The 16,484-nt window shown below is 41.2% G+C and overlaps 1 protein-coding gene across 5 annotated transcripts in view; it reads left to right on the top strand.

Moving 5' to 3' along the window:
- Positions 1-16,484, top strand: part of ptpn13 (protein tyrosine phosphatase non-receptor type 13) — a 48,986-nt gene that overhangs the window by 17,019 nt on the left and 15,483 nt on the right. For 4 of the 5 annotated variants that reach the window (XM_067573503.1, XM_067573504.1, XM_067573502.1 and 1 more), the window contains exons 8-17: positions 9,374-9,466; positions 11,031-11,130; positions 12,053-12,269; positions 13,285-13,359; positions 13,474-13,648; positions 14,070-14,220; positions 14,320-14,458; positions 14,635-14,787; positions 15,282-15,464; positions 15,574-15,736. In XM_067573503.1, coding sequence (XP_067429604.1) covers positions 9,374-9,466; positions 11,031-11,130; positions 12,053-12,269; positions 13,285-13,359; positions 13,474-13,648; positions 14,070-14,220; positions 14,320-14,458; positions 14,635-14,787; positions 15,282-15,464; positions 15,574-15,736 — 1,449 coding nt within the window. The remainder of the gene's footprint in view (positions 1-9,373; positions 9,467-11,030; positions 11,131-12,052; positions 12,270-13,284; positions 13,360-13,473; positions 13,649-14,069; positions 14,221-14,319; positions 14,459-14,634; positions 14,788-15,281; positions 15,465-15,573; positions 15,737-16,484) is intronic. The other variant, XM_067573501.1, reaches the window with a different exon arrangement.

Below are 16,484 nucleotides of genomic sequence, written 5' to 3'. Positions count from 1 at the left end.
TTTATGTTTTGATTCCATAGGGTTAGGTAATGTGTTGTGTGTTTATGTATGGAATCAACAAAGTGTACATCATGCCAAATGTATGTCAGTCGAAATGGTATGAAGTTTTACTTGCCTCCTACTGTGCACATGACATATTGTGGATGATCTTCACTTTTGAACCAACCAAGAAAACAGAGATTTTGGCTTTTCCTGACAGTTGGAGAATAATTCCCATTAACAAAGAATAATCTTAACTGTCTTGTGGAATGACATGAGTAAAGGTTTGTGTAATATAATAGCAGTCTTTTCTGTAGTTAGAGTGGGAGTCATTGATTGAGACATTTTTAACTGCCTGTGAGAGACGATTTGTTCGCAATTTCGAAAAGTAATGATATTTATCTCATGATAATAAAGACAATTATTCACTGGCCATTTTTTCCGATAACTATGCTGATCACACAGAAACAATAGCAGTTCCCGAATGAGACTGGCAAGCTGAAGTCTTGTGCAACTCCTTCTCAGTCCAATGAAAATGAAGATATTTTATCTCCGTGTTCTTGTTTTTCCATATTGCGACACACACAATGAGTACCTGGTCATCAGTATTGCATGATAATGGGATTTTGGTGTAACTAGAGCTGGGCATCGTTTGAATTCTATCAATTCAGATTCTGCTTAAAAGAGGTCAAATGTTTAGGTAACAAAAACATCGTAATTCTTTTAAGCGTTTACTATGACTCTGCTGCTGTTACTGTAAAGGCCAGTTCGCACAGAAGTGTTTCACATGTGTGCACTAGTAGACAGGGTTGCAGCTGAAAAATCCGGTCTGTGATTATTTCAAACTGCTTTGCTGTGTTTTTCTGATCAGCCTTTAAACGCAACAATCTGTTACTCCAACCGGACTTGTTTTGTATTGTTTTACACAGGACTGTTTTTAGTCTGAATACAGCTGGGGAGTTCCTGTATGTTGCTGAACAACGAGAAAAAGTCAACAAAAGAAAAGCTACATCTTGACAACAGGAATACAGTAACTTATGTGTCGTGGCGAGGTGTCCCTCGCTCTACTAGCTGATGACATACTCAGGCTCGGAGACAGCAAGACGTCAAACACTGTTTAGTCTTTTAGATCAACGTCATGCTGTCTTTACATTAAATGTTTGGTCAGATTTGTTGTGCAACCTGAGCTAATTAGCTTCCCAACATGCATTGCACTTTGCCTTGTTGTCGTTTTCTTCCCTAAAGTGAAGCCACACTTTTTAGCGTTTACAGCAGCCCATCTTTCACTACTGATGTGACATTATCCACGCATGTTAGCTCGTATCTAAACAAATCGACATGCTGTTGCGTTGATGCGTGACATAGACAAGTCCTGGCAGATATGTAGCCTTTGTTTGTAATAGTAAAGGGTTATGTTGTGTTTAGGAACTGATGAGCAGAATCGAAATTAAAATTTGTTAATGATCCCTTTGGAATTTGAATTTTGGAACTGGTTCTCGATGCCCAACCCAAGGTGACACATCTGAGTTTGGTCACGTGACATAATTATGTAATGAGTTGTTCAGGTTCTTGGTCAGAGCATGTAGCGTGTGGGGCTACTACATTGGTGAATATGCTTGTTACTTCCTGGGTCACACACAATTCAGAACTGAAAAAAGTTCCTGGCTTTAGTCTGCTACTGAGACAATGAATTAAATCCCCCGTAAAATATTACAAAGTCCCAGCTGTTTCATCCACATATATAGGAATGTCAGACTGGGTGGTATAGTGAATTTATCAGGCAATAAAAGGGGGTATAACTGCTTGGGGGGTGGGGGGGGGAGACTGCATGGCGGCATCAGCTGGGCTCAACTGGGAGGTGAAAATGTGACAGCGATGGGATGACGTGAGCAGACACCCGGACTAGTTACAGGTTGTGTGTCCGTCTGTAACTACCGTGTGGGATGAGAGGTGGGTGCTGGCTTGAATGAAGTATCATTGGTGGTGGCTGGGCAACAGTGTTTAGACAGAATGTATGAGTCACTAGTACAGAGGTTTCCAAATGGCTGATTCTAATTACAGGCCAGCTTAATTCTAGCCTGCTGCTAACTGTCACACATGCTATATAGCCATGTCCCTCTCTCTTTTCTTACATATGACTCTCAGATATAAGCTAATGTACATGCAGAATTGTTAATAGCCTAATCATGCAAACACCCAAGGTATTCACAGAAAAAAAAACAACAATCTTTGTATAATCACATGCTTGGACCGAGCACACACAACACAATTGTTTAACACCTCAGCAGTCAGCCTCAAGAGCTTTAAGTTCTCCTCGGGAGCTTATTGAATTCTTAGTAAAGTCTCCATAGGCAGGCTAGTTTTATGCAATGAGTCACATGTGGCTATATGGGTCTGTTAGCCATCTGGGGACAGTAGAGAAGCATGAGGGATGAATGGTTTTATATAATAAACTACTGTCTTCTACCTCTGTTCTTCCACGCTCCCCACTCTCCATCTCCCCCCAACCTCCAGCCTCCCTGCTTTTCTGGCAGCTATTTTTAATGCTGACCGAGCCACCAACCAACGGCATTCTTTTCCTCGACTGTGGCTTTTTTATCCCCAGCAAGTCCTGCCTTCCTTTCCTTTCCTTTCCCTCCCCTCCCCTTTCCCTTTTTGCACTTTTTTTTATTTCATACGATGGTGTGAAGAGAGGAGCTAAACCTCTGCCCCTAGCAGTGTGTCAGAACAAGAAAATTAGGATGGCGGGTAGCCCCTTGTTCATTGTCCCACCTATCAGACTGTGTGTGTGTGTATACGTTTGTCTGTGTGCTTGTTTATGACTGAGAGGGCGCATTTCCCAGCAAGGATTATCTTTGTGTATTTTTGATGTCAGTAGATTCTAACGAATATAAAATTATGATTGATGTTAGACACTATGCTGACACAAAGGAATGTTTACTCCCATCAAAACCGTGGAGTGACTGTGAAGGCTAAGCCAAAATATTTTTGTATTCCATCCCAGAGCTATTTCACTATAGTATGAATGGGGGCTTAATTGAGCACAGACCATTTGCGGGGCCTCGTGGATGTGTTACTTGGCAGAGACCTCCTTTTCTTTCTTTTTCTCTTACTTTTTTTCTGTTCTTTCCTGCAGGAAAGTGATGGCGCAGCAGTGGTCAGTGCTCTCAGGTTTCACTCAGTTACACAGTGCATAAAATCCTGTTTCTAAGCCTTCTGTGTGTGTGCGTGCGTGTTCGCAAATCATGTTCAATTGAATATGTATTACATGAACACAACTAAACATTGTGTGTATGCATGCCTGTGTGTGTGTGTGTGTGTGTGTGTGTGCATGGGCATGTTTGTACCTGGTCCCCTTTGTCTCACCCAGTACCCTCCCCTCCTCCCTTTTTGGTGCCAAGGTGCTTCAATCAATAGAGACTTTCCTAGCAGACCTACAGGCTGTAATTGGAGTCATGTGTAGCGGATGAGGGAATTCCAAACATTATTGGACTTTTCCGGCACTTGGCAGCAGGTCATGTGGCTCCGGACCGGGGCGGGTCCAGTTTGGATAACAATACAGAACACTACTGCCCCAGGGGAAGGGGAGGTGTTCACAAAAACCTACAATTTTCATAATTCCATTGTAGTTTAGTTTGTTGACTTCAAGGGCTGCAGCAGGGAATATTGTAGGGGTGTTTTTAAGGCTTTCATGAACAGCTTTTAGGTTTATTTATGATCAGTTTTAATCATCTGCCTGACTCATTTCCTCTTCACATTATATATATAGTAGTGTCTAAAGCAAGCACTGCAAAGGTTCACAGTGTGGACATTTTGTAAATGTTTTACTTTTTTTTTACACCACATGCACGTAAAATTTCATTTTCACAAAATCTACACTGAATGTTGTAATTCTAAGTCATGTTAACTTGAAGGTTAAAGTAAGCTATTATCCACCATAGCCTATGCTTTAAAGCGAGCTCCCCCCTTTCTCTGTCGGACCACCAAACTTTAAATAACCTCGGTCCGAGTTTGTGTCTTTTCTCAGCTTGAGCACCCCAAAAGGCCATAGCCTATAGAAGCTGTTTGTGTACTCACAGAAAGCATGTGCAGATGTATCAGTTCTGCAAGGAATCAAGCGGGTGGGGCGGGGGGCGGGGGGGGGGGGGGGGGGGGGGGGGGGGCAGTTAGGGACATGAGAGAGCAAATGAAAAGATAAGGGAAAGGGAGGAGAGAGAAGCAGATAAATGGAGATTGCATTAATTCTTCCCTGGAGAGGATGCTCTTCCAGTTAAAATGTGTGTAGACAGTATTTCCAGCAAGTGTGTGTGTGTGTGTGTGTGTGTGTCTCCCTGTACTGAGAAAAAGAAATGATGGCTGAGTAGGAAGTAAGTTGGAACATTAAACTATCTCTACGTGCTTGTTAAGCCTCAGTAGGTGCACACACAAAGCCCAAATGCACTGAAAGCGATAATCAAATGATGTGCCTCATTTGATGCACCTCATTTGATGCTCCTGTGGCGTAGTGTTAATTTTGTCAGCTGTTTTTGCATTTAGTCTTAGTCCTGTGTCAAATGACCTTATTAGTTTTGATCATATTTAGTCAATGTCATCCTGTTGTAGTTGACTAAAAGTATGTTTTAGTTTTTAAGTCTTATGTCAGTCAAAGAAAAACATAACTATTTAGTGTAGTTTTAGTCAATGAAAACTGTTGACGTTTTAGTCTTTTTAGCCATCAGATTTATATTGAACATTTCAGTCAATCTAGTCCTGCCAAAACCAATCAATTTTGTCAGTCTAGTCAAACTTCTTTCACATGAGATTTTATCTTATCAGTTCTTTCTAAAAAAAGAAACACAGGTTGAATGATTAAGAATGCAGCTCTGCAGAAAGTGTCTGATCTGATGGTATCAATTAAAGGAATTCGTCCAGACATGGAACGTTTTCTGATTTGCATATTTATTTTTAACCAACACAGTTCAACAACTGGGTTTGCTATTAATGTATTAAACTGTGGCGTGCCGCCTCTCTCTCTCTCTGTCTGTCTCTCTCTCTCACTCACACACACACACATAGACTGTTCTAAACATCTTATTAATTCATACATTTTCTTATTAATTTATGCAAACCCACCCACAACCGTAGAACCAACTGCTTAACCAACACTCGTACTTGCTGCTCGTATTTAGAAAAAAAAACCAAACAGTCTATATTATTTTGTCTCCTCTTTTTTTTGTCAACGCAAAGAGAGATTTTGCCAAAGCTTTTATTTTTAAACCACATTTTAGTCTCTCTTTTTTGGTCAACAATATCGCATGTTGATATAGTCTTTGTTGATGTTTAATGACGTCGGAACCGTCTTGTTGTTGACGATCATATTTAGTCTTAGTTTTCGTTAAGGAAATGAACCCTATGGCACACTGCAGGCATCAGATTTGAAATGCCAACATGTTCTTTGTATTTACTGTTGCATTAGTATGAATAAGTGAAAAGGAGAAATGCAAAGAGGGAAAATGAATTGTCTGTTTCCATCATCTGAGTGTTTGATGGTTATTTATTCATGCTTTAGAATGTAACCGCCATGAAACGATCAAAAAATAATGTTTTATGTCTCTCATTCACTGCTTTGTTCTCTCTACTGCATCTCCCTCTCCTCGTTTGACCAACGCTGTCTCTCTCTCTTTCAGTCACTCGCTCACGCTATGTATCTTTTTCGGCTGCAGAAAAAAAAACAGCTTTGGTTGCTGGGTCCTCATTTGACACTCCAAAATCAAAACAAGGTCAGAGTCGGAGCGTCAAGGCAGTTCGATGCGCCTCATAACGCTTTTAGTGCACGTTGATCCATTTAAAACAATAGGTGTACTTCAAAATGCGCACATCAGACGCTTTCAGTGCATTCGGGCCTACAGTATTTAATTACTACTAAAACTTGCCGACAGTGACGGAAATTCTCTTCTTTTTTCTATCGTTTTTCTGTATGTGTGTGCGTGCTTGCTTCTTACTGATTGTACTCCTTTAAGGTGGAGGAGGAAGGGATTCAGAGAGTCATCTGAATCATTCGTTTCCTCCTTTGTTTGCTTCTGTTTTGCAATATTTTCTACTTACCGGGAGCACAATCAGCTGGAAAGAGCACTGAGAGGGAGCCATGCAGTACATGTTTATGAGTCGCCCTTTGTCTAACCCTTCTGTTGCCTCGCTCACTTAGTGAAATATTCACATTACCAGCAAGATCTCACAATTAATCTCTCTAAGCAGCTGTGACCTTCTCCGTTCCTCTTTTGCCTCATTATCTTTGAGGTGCAGTAGGTGTTTTTAATGTCATGATGAAATGCTGATCCCAGGTTTGTTTTGGATTTCTCTAAATGTGATTTATTCCACCCTCAGGTTAACTGTGACTAACCAACAACCACATTAAACACTTAATATAAGTTACTCCAATTAAAAAAACTCAAGCTGAATGACTAAATGCTGAACTAAGATGTCTACACTTATGTAGAGTCTTAGAACTGAAGTAACTAGATAGATACTGGATAGAAAGATAAAGCAGTGCTTATCACCTTTTCTGGAAACCAGTGCCGCCTAAGTACTGTGAACCAGTATCTGTAACAGGTTATCTACTTTACACTACAAACTGCAACCCCAAAAACTACCACTGAACTGAATGAACACCCCCACCAGTCTCAACAAAAACAAAACACTCTAGGAGCTTCAGTATATTGGTATTTGCTGCAGGGTAGTTTGTATTGCATTGTTGTTATTTTGTCTACATCCTGGACACACTGTGTTGGACAGAGCCTGGCAGTCTCCAACCTGACTTTTACTGTGGATATAGTTTTTTTAGTTGGGATAATCTAAAAGTAAATCAATTCAATAGATGTAAATGCATTTCCCCTGTCACTTAAATATTTGTGTGTTTTTTTTTTTTACTGTTACAATAACTTGTCTTTTTACTTTCTTTCCAAAAATAAGTAGCACAGAAAACTCATTTAATCCACAAATGTTTACCTTGTTTCTGTTTCCTCTTCTTATCGAGCTGTAATCGGATCATAAATATTTCTTAATGAGCTCCTTTTGGAAAAATTCAGTTGATAGTGGAGGGCTGATATGGGATTGATGTTTCTTTTTCTCTCTGCATTATATTCCTCACTTCACCCTGTAGGTCTCCACATGCATCATAACTGCACATATAGCAGCATAGCAGACAATGTAGGACAGGTGACAGCGCATGAGTGTGGGCATCCGAGCATGTACGTGTCACCGTTTGTGTTTGAACAAATGTGTAAGTCGTCATAACTGCATGGGTGAAACTAAGATGGCAAATCGCTCCTCTGTGTACCTTTGAACGCAGATGACACTGTTTTTCAAAGGAACTCATGACTCACTAACCAGCGGAAGATGGAAAACTATTTTAGGTAACTGTTTGACCAGTCCTCCTCCCCAATTGGGATTCCAGTTGCTGCTGGGCCACATGCTTAATGTGTTAACATAAGATAGGCATCATTACTAAGAAAAGATGCTTCTTTGTGACGTACTGTGAAACTTCTCTGAAGTAAAATGCCAGAGCAATGGGGAATGTCATTCATTCAAGCTATGTAGCTGAAACAGATACTGAGGAGCAGGACTTTCAAGTTCTGTGTACATGAAAGAGAAAACACATGACACATTAGGTTAGAGTTCAAACTGTTTTTCGAATGTATTTTCTGTTGTTTCCTATATAATTCATTATTAAGTTTATGAAACATTGGTGAGAGAAAAGTAAATACAGGCGATGAGCTGGTCCGTACATGCTGTGGTTCATCCAGTCGAGCAAGACAAAAGATAACACCCTCAACAAAAAGCTCTAACCTGACAGGACGCATGCTTGCAAACTACTTGTGCTGTAGCTGCTTTTCAGTGTAGTTACATATGTCTTTTATTAGTTGTGTTTACCAACAGCATGACTAATACCTGCTTTGTGTGTCTCAGTCTACTGGTTTGAGGTTGCCATCAGTCTAAGGCCGTATTCAGACCAAATCAAGCGTTGCGGTGCACTGCCGCAGGGTTGTACAGAGGTGTGTGGGGGTGTGGGTGTGTTTATTTGGGCTCTAGAATGTAACCACTGTGAAACAATCAGAAAATAACATTTTATTTATCTGATTCACCAGCTTTCTCCTTACCACCGCTCCCTCTGATCGCTCACTCTCTAGCTCGCTCAACCACAGCTGCTCTCTCTCTCTCTTTTTCTTGTCTTTTTTTAAAATGAGTGTTGAAGCCGTCAGCAAAGCCTAATTTTACTTTTAACGTTATCGAACGAAGAGAAATGTCCTCCCCTCCTTCTAGAAACATCTCTGTACTCCCTCATGGCAGGGTTGTACAGCTCTGATCAGTCTGATCGCCGGCTGTGATTGGCCGCCACAGAGTGACGTCAGGTTGTGTTTCTCCAAAAGTTTATTCTGGTTCACCTTTCTTGCCAAAACCCTTGCAGCCTAAACACACTACCCCCATTCAAATGAATGCCAGGTCTGACTGTTTTCTTTACAATGCCTGATTTGGTCTGAATATGGCCTAAGTAGGGTAGGAGAGAACCTTAGAGTCCTGTAAAAGGAAAGCAGTAGCTCATTAGTACATTCACTGTCCAAGCTTTATGAAAAATGACTTTTTGTTAAAGGCATACTATGCAGTAAGTGTCGGTTGGTGTTTGTAAACACGCAGCATTCAAAATTGGCCCCTCCTTCCCGCTTGAGAGAGAGAGAAATAAATTAATAAGATTTTTAGACAAAGAGAGAGAGAAGAGAGTGAGTGGTGCTGGCGGGAAGAAGCCGTGAGTCAGACAAATAAAGCGTTATTTTCTGATTGTTTCACATCGGTTACATTTTAAAGCACAAATAAACACGCCCACTCTCTGCTCTGCATGTGTGTGTCAGTCAAACAGACACACTGACAGCAGATGAGCAGCACACAGCAGAATCACATAAAAACACAGCAATGTAACCTGGTCGCTACGCTACGAATCACAACCTCACACCCTGCGTGCTGTTATTGGCTGGGGACTACACACCTGAAGAAAAATAATAAATTACAGGCAGAGGGCGGAGTCTCTGCTGATAAATACACCGCCACACACTTCTAGTGGGTCATAAGTGATGATTGAGAGGGATTACTTTTGCATGAGTCTATACATTAGTTTTTAGTAAAATCCTGCATAATATACCTTTTAAGTCTTATGTCTGTTGAAATGCAAAAATAAACGGCATCAACTTAACACCCCTCACAAACGAAACAGCAAACAAGTCGAAATAACCAATTTTAAGTTGTCTAATGTGCATGAAGGTCATGTTTTATCGATTTCATCATTTCACTGACATCTTAAACCACTGCATGGATCATAATTTAGGATTATATAAGATGGGCTGATGGTCTTTTTTTCTTCTCTCAGACCCAGTCCACACCCACCAGAGGTACCACAGTGATTACAGTTCATCCAGTGAAAGCCCCTCAGTGACCTCCTCTGATCCAGACTACAGACAAGGTAAAAGAGGAATCCTTTATCATCGTTATGTTCTGTGTGGCAGCAGAAGAGAAAAGTGAAGCAGCTAAACTCTTTGTCGTCCAGTAATACAGGTTATATCCCCGTCACTATAGACTAAAGTAATCAGTTAATAGGACAAAAGAAGGAGCCGCACTGGGACTACATGGTTCTCAGTCCTGTTCCTGAGGAGCCGGAGCCCTGTTGGTTTTCACATTAGCCATCTAATCAAGGACTGATTTACACCTGGAACGGCGAGTGAATACATTTAACTAGAAAACCAGCAGCGTTCGTGGCCGCAAAGCCTGGGACTGAAAACCACTGGCGAAAGATATCAATTATTCTTTGTCTCCGCTGACCACTGACTGTGGCCTGTCTTGCTGAAAGCCAGATTCCCAGCTGTCTTATGACCAAACCACACAGGACAGGCTTTGTAGGCTTGAAATGGTGACGTGCACCGCTCTGCCTTGATTTTGAGAAACACTGCTGTTTCCAGGTAACTGCCAGGTCAACTGCTATCAATCACTTACCTAGAACAGCCAGTGGGATTAGATAATGGCCTTAGCTATGCAGAATTGCACAAGAGAACATCATTGTCACTGCAAAATGAATTTGTCCAATAAACCCTGTGACAATGGATTCAATGGGTTCCAGTGTCCCGTTGGAAAAAGAACAAAGCAAAGGCAGAGAGTACAGACAGACCTATGATTGATCTACCTTGTGCTTATCAAGATTTCCGAGCCACTGAAGATGACTGTGTTAGCAGGAGATGTTTTATCACTCTTGGACTATTTTGTCACTACTAGATGTCTTTTTATAGCATTTCATTGTATTCTAGTGGCCTTAAGCCCAGTGAATATTAGGCCTGATGTTAACTTCATGAATCCTACAACCACAGGATTAACTGTGAACCCAACGTATCAGAGCAGGTGGCTGCTAATAGACTGTCAGTTTGAAAATGCCGAGGCTTCCAGGCTGTTAGCGGATTTAATTTAAATGAAAAGTGGTGTGCATGTTGTTATTTCAGCGGAGTGACTAATGAAGATTCATTTACTTAAAATTGTCAGTGTACAAAGGTCAAAAACAAATTTACTCATGATGGCCTAACACCCCTCCATTTAACACTGTCTCCACGGGTTGCACAAGAGTTTCACACTGAGCTCAGACAGCTGTGAAGAGTTCAAAAATACTAGTGGGAACTGTGCCAGTTTCAGTTTTCAGAAAAGGCTAAAATATATAAAACATGATCCAAGAAGAAAGGTTGTTTTGAATTTACTTGAACTGAACTGTACAGTAAGTCTTCTAAGACACGGACAGGCCCTTCCTGTTGTAGATTGGCAGGCCTTGACCCCGTAAATTTGATCACGAACAGACTCAGACTGCGGCACTGATTTGACACGATTTCAGTGGTCTGTAACTACTCCGCCTCCTTCGACACATGTTCAAGCAGGCACCGGAGTGTAGGTGGCTGCGTCTGAAGGGGTGTGTTCAATTATGTACGTGTGAAAAAATTTTTTTACTGTGTGTGTGTGTGTGTGTACAACTAATATTCCCATGTCTCTTCCAGCAAAGAAACCCGGTGAGGTGAGGAGATATGGCTCCCAGCTGGCACTGTCCTCTGAACATGATGCCCTGTCGCTGACGAGTCACAACACACACAGGCACAGGTACTACACACACATATATGTAAACAGATCAACAACAAACAAGTTACCAATGTTGCCAGCCACTAGTTAGTTGATCCATACAGAATCCTATCCCTTCATTGATGTTACAGACCCCTTCTAGTGAATGGAAATATACTGAAAATATGGAAAAATCTGTGTGTATCAAGGATATTTGTGTGTGTGTGTGTGTGGTATTATGTAGCTCCCTGCCCCCCAGCTGATTAGTCAGCCTCTGTACTGACTGTACCAGTTGTTTACTTCCCACTGCTGTGATTTGGCATTCAGAAAGGTGGTTTGATTATTGATTTTGGATTGGAAATATTATTGCATGAATTAAACCACCTGCCCCACTGCATAGGAGCATGTACGTCTTATTTATTCCCCTGAGGATTAGGTACCTGCACTACAAACTCTCCACTGAACATGGAAGCCACAGATGAAGCTGTCCTGTTTGGTCCTCTGGGCCACACACACAGCTGGTGTGGCACAGCAGGCAGCAGGGTCAGCCCCATGCTTCGCTAGTGAGGTCATCTAATGTGACATCCACATTCAGCAATCTCTGTCTCTCTAATCTCTGGCATTATGGACCAGAACTGCCTGCTGTTGCTGTGCCTGCTAACAGAAAAACCATGTTTTCAATCTGCCCTACAGCAGAGAGCACTTCTCCCCTGTTGGTAGAAGAAAAGCATATCAGCTAGTATTTGGTGTTTGTTTTTTTTTTCTGTAAACACAATGTGTTTGACATTGTAGCTACTTTATTCCTTTTATTGAGAAAGCAAAAAAAAATAGTCAGTAAACAAAAGACAAATCTCACATGGATTACGCATTAAACAACAGATTTCTGCAGATTACAGTTGTTTCTACTCATCTTTTTTTTGACAAACTGTTCTGACACCATCCCTCCTCTTCTTTTGCCCTATAGGCAGTATGACACGGCAGCTGATGAAGGTCTGGCTGGAGCAGAGCTGCTCCTCCAGAAGCAGGAGGAGGAGGTCCAGCGGCTCCAGGCCCACCTGGCCAGCAGGCTGTCCAGGGCAAACCTTTACCCCATAGATGACCCCCTGGCCCCATCTCGCACTTCCATGCTCGACCTTGGAGACCCGCTCTACCCTTCTTCCGTACCGCTTCGCAAAACCAAGGTTTTTGCACTTCACGACTTAACAGCCTCAAAGAATATGCTATAAAAGATCTCATTTCAGTTTCTCGGGCCTTATTTTCCTTTTTTTTACAAACATGATGTTTAATTACATACACATTTTCCCCACTTATTTACTCACTATGCTGTGGACCACACACAAACAAATACACATGACACAGCAGACTCCGGAGTGTGGGTAAAAGACATCATTTCAACACTCGCACTGCAATGGGAACTCCCTGAATCCATTGTCTGACTATCCGTTGCCTGAAGCTTGTTTATATTGCAAAATTTGATGATGGATGTACAATTTTCATGAGCTCATTGTGTTGTTGATGCTGTTTTCACTGGATGCTCTCTCAACAAAGTGCTGACTGGAAAATCATAATTCATGTGAGCCTGGGATATGTGGGATTTTTTTTGGGTATGGTCTGACTTATTCCACCTACTATGACAAATTGTGAAAATGTGTTAGCATGTTAGCAGTAAACCCCGACACACTGTATATCAGTTATATTCCTAATAAGTTCATAGTGCTTGCAAAGGCGAGACAAAATTGCTTCAGTGTGTCTTTTAGTACATTTTAAATAGTTGTAATATCAGATATGGGGGATTTCCGGTTGGTGAAAGAAAAGCATTCAAGCTGAAGCAAAGGAATCTTGCTCTTCGGCTTCTGGTGAGACTTGATTATAGCAGGAAACCAGAAGTCAACAAGGAAGCGTGTGTGTGTACATCATATGAACTGTTGTCATTGAAATATCGTGATTAGGGCAGCTGATCAAAACAGCTGTGAACCTACAGTAAATATTTAGCGTGCAAAGGAAGTGCTCATGTGTATGTGCAGGTGTTTTTTGTATCACAGATCAGAACTCAAAGCAATTGATGAAATTCTAAACACAACCGGTTGTCATAAACACAAAAAAAATAAGGCCCTGGTTCAAAATGATGCCTGAAGAATTTGGTAAAATAAAAGACCTCTCTGTGATAATCGCTGTTTGTCTTTAAACCAACGACAGAACTTCCACGGTCCTGAGTTTGTGAAGATGGCCAGTGAGCCCTGCGTGACCTTATCTGTTCCCTCTTCAATAATGGTGAGGATGTATATTTATGCCACCTTTTTGTACCCATGGTGTTGTCACAGAAACAGCCTTATTCCCCATTTATAATCTATTTCCCCTCCCCCCTTTTTTTCCCTTTCTGCCCAGAAGAAACGTGGTAAGGTGGAAGAAGTGCAGAGGAAAGTGGGCGTGGTGCTGCTGAACGGCCAGAAGCTGGAGCTGAGCTGTGACATCAAGGCAGTGTGTAAAGACGTTCTTGATATGGTGGTTGCCCACATCGGGCTCGTGGAACACCATCTCTTCGGCCTAGCGTACCTCAGAGGTAGAGTATGTTGCACCTCTTTATGTCTGTGGTTTGAGGTGTGTGTCATGTACGGGATCAGTCTTCTATACTCGCAAACGTGTGTGTGTGCACTTACTTGCTGTAGTTGTTAGTTCTTCATAGTTCTCCACTTTTAGTTCAGTCCCAGAATCCAGTGCTGCTCGTAAAAGACTTAGAGAAAATTTTCAACTTAAAGTGTCATTTAATTAGATCACATGTCAAGCACATTAGAAGTGGTCTGATTAGTTTTTAGTGCAGAGGTTGATTGTATTTCTATGTAAATTCATTTCTTACACTCGATGTCTCATTAAAGATGCAAAACGTATGCCGCTGCAAGCAGCCAGACTTCACTGATTGATTCCTCCTCGATCTGACACCTACCCTGCCCTCTCCTCTCACTCAAAAATTCACACACACACAGATAACGAGTTTTTCTTCGTCGATGCTGATGCCAAACTGTCCAAAGTGGCTCCAGAGGGATGGAAGGAGGATCCTAAGAAGAAGAAATCTGACGTGCCTTTTAATCTTTTCTTACGCATTAAATTTTTCCTCGATGATGTCAACCTCATACAGTAAGTGTATATTTAGGTAATTAGCTGAAAACCTAAAATAATATTGCCATATCAAATGTAAGATAACTAAAAATGTTTTTTTTGTTTGGTGGATAACAGGCATACTTTGACCAAACATCAGTACTACTTACAGCTGAGGAAGGATATCTTAGAGGAGAGGATGCGCTGCAACACAGAAGATGCCATGCTGTTGGCTTCTCTAGCACTGCAAGCTGAATTCAGTGACTACCAGCCTGAGGTACCGACTCTCTATAATACATCTGTGTGTTATCAGTTAGCCAACAACACTTTTACTTAAAATATCGGTGTAAGCTGAATTGTTATTTTTCCCAATTAATTCCCACTTTTCATTTAATCTAATTTATTTAATTTTCAAAAATATTAAAAATAATGCTGTTGATCTTTGTGCCTCAGCTCCATGGGAAGACATATTTCAGACTGGAGCACTACCTGCCAGTGACGGTCCTGGATAAGGTGGACCAGACGACCATCAAGGAGGAGCTGCCTAAACTTCACAGCAACTACTATGGAGCGTCTGAGTCAGAGGCAGAGTTTGAGTTCCTCAAGGTCAGCAAGACGCAAGAAGTATACAGGGCTCATGGTTTCAAACAGAAGCACTAAAACGTTTTCAGCTGTTGATACACTTGGAATTCATTTTGTACTAATTTGCAGCTTAAATGTTTATTTTGTGATAAATATGATGAAAGTTTTGTGTACACAAATGGCAAGTGCCAAAGATTTAACTTTGGCAGAAGACACAATACATTTGAGTTTGTTTGACAGTAATCCAAAGATTGTAGTGTTGACTACAAACAAAAGCAGTTGTGTTCTTACTCTGCATATTTTTGTTTCATTGTAATATTTTATTGACTCATATTGGATCACTGACACGGTGAAAGACCTTTTTTTTTTTTTTCTTTATGGTCTGTTTTTTCTTTATGAAAAGTTCCAACATTCCACTTTAATCTGCCTCAAGACACATTCACATCCCTTCCCTTTATATCAATGTATATTTTTCTTTGAGAATTTAAGACTTTGACTCTGTTTTGGTTGTTCCAAAGGTGAGCCAAAGGCTGACAGAATATGGGGTTCATTTCCATCGGGTGCTTCCTGAGAAGAGGTCACAGACAGGCATCATGCTGGGCGTCTACTCCAAGGGGGTGCTCATCTTTGAGGTGCTTAATGGAAATCGTACTCCGGTGCTAAGGTTCCCCTGGAGGGAGACTAAGAAGATTTCCTTTACAGTACGCACTTCTGTCTTTATTATCAGAAATAGTAAATACACTATATTCACTCTAATTTAGCCCGGTCGATCCTCACTTTCACTTAAACGTTTTACTTTTCGTCTTGAAGAAAAAGAAGATTTGCCTTCAGAACACATCAGATGGGATTAAGCACCTGTTTCAGACAGACAGCAACAAGACCTGTCAGTATCTGCTACAGCTCTGCTCTGATCAGCACAAGTTCCATCTGCAGATGAAGGCCCGCCAAAACAACCAGGAGCTGCAGGACTTAGGTAAGAAAGAAGTAAGCAGCCACATGTGCAAGTGGGTGCAGTACACATAATATGACCTCAAACAGATGTGAATATTTGACCAGTCAGCAGTTTCATTTATAGTCACTCAAAGAAAGGTTAACATGTCAAAAAAAAAAAACCCTATTAATCAAAGAGAGGCAAACCTCCTGGTGATGTCAACACTAGCTACAGTGTTTCTAACAGCAGCTGCATGTGTCAGCCATCCCACACACAGTCTCCAGATAAAAGCTAATGCCCACTCATTTCCCTCTCTTACAATTCCAGGTTGTTTCAGATTAAATATTACTCATTTGCTGTAAAATAACATTTTGATAATATAATCATGTTGTAATAATTACCAAATTATATCTGAAAAGGGCTCCGTCGCTTACAGCTAGGTTTTATCCCTACACATCTACACCTATTATCTACTGTGTCTGTCAAACGTGTGCATGTGCTGCGTTTGCCTGGTTTGATGTATTTAACTTGGCTGAAAAACGGAACAACTTCATCACTCGCCAAAGTCCCACCAGATAGTTGACATAAACACACAACTAGGTTTATAAGTTGATGTCTGCCAAGAGTACTGGCCAGACCATTAGCTATGATGATTAAGATGGATATCTCAGGAACATAAAGAGATTTGCTTACGAGTGCAAAGGATAGCAACTGCCTTTCCGTCTAGACAATAATTACTCCAGACTGCTGTTGGGTGTTAATGACACAGATCATCACTTTGGTGTAGTTT

The sequence above is a fragment of the Thunnus thynnus genome, chromosome 19, assembly GCF_963924715.1.
Source record: "Thunnus thynnus chromosome 19, fThuThy2.1, whole genome shotgun sequence".
Taxonomy (NCBI): Eukaryota; Metazoa; Chordata; class Actinopteri; order Scombriformes; family Scombridae; genus Thunnus; species Thunnus thynnus.
Note: the sequence above shows the minus strand (reverse complement) of the source record. Positions and strands in the feature narration are given on the sequence as shown.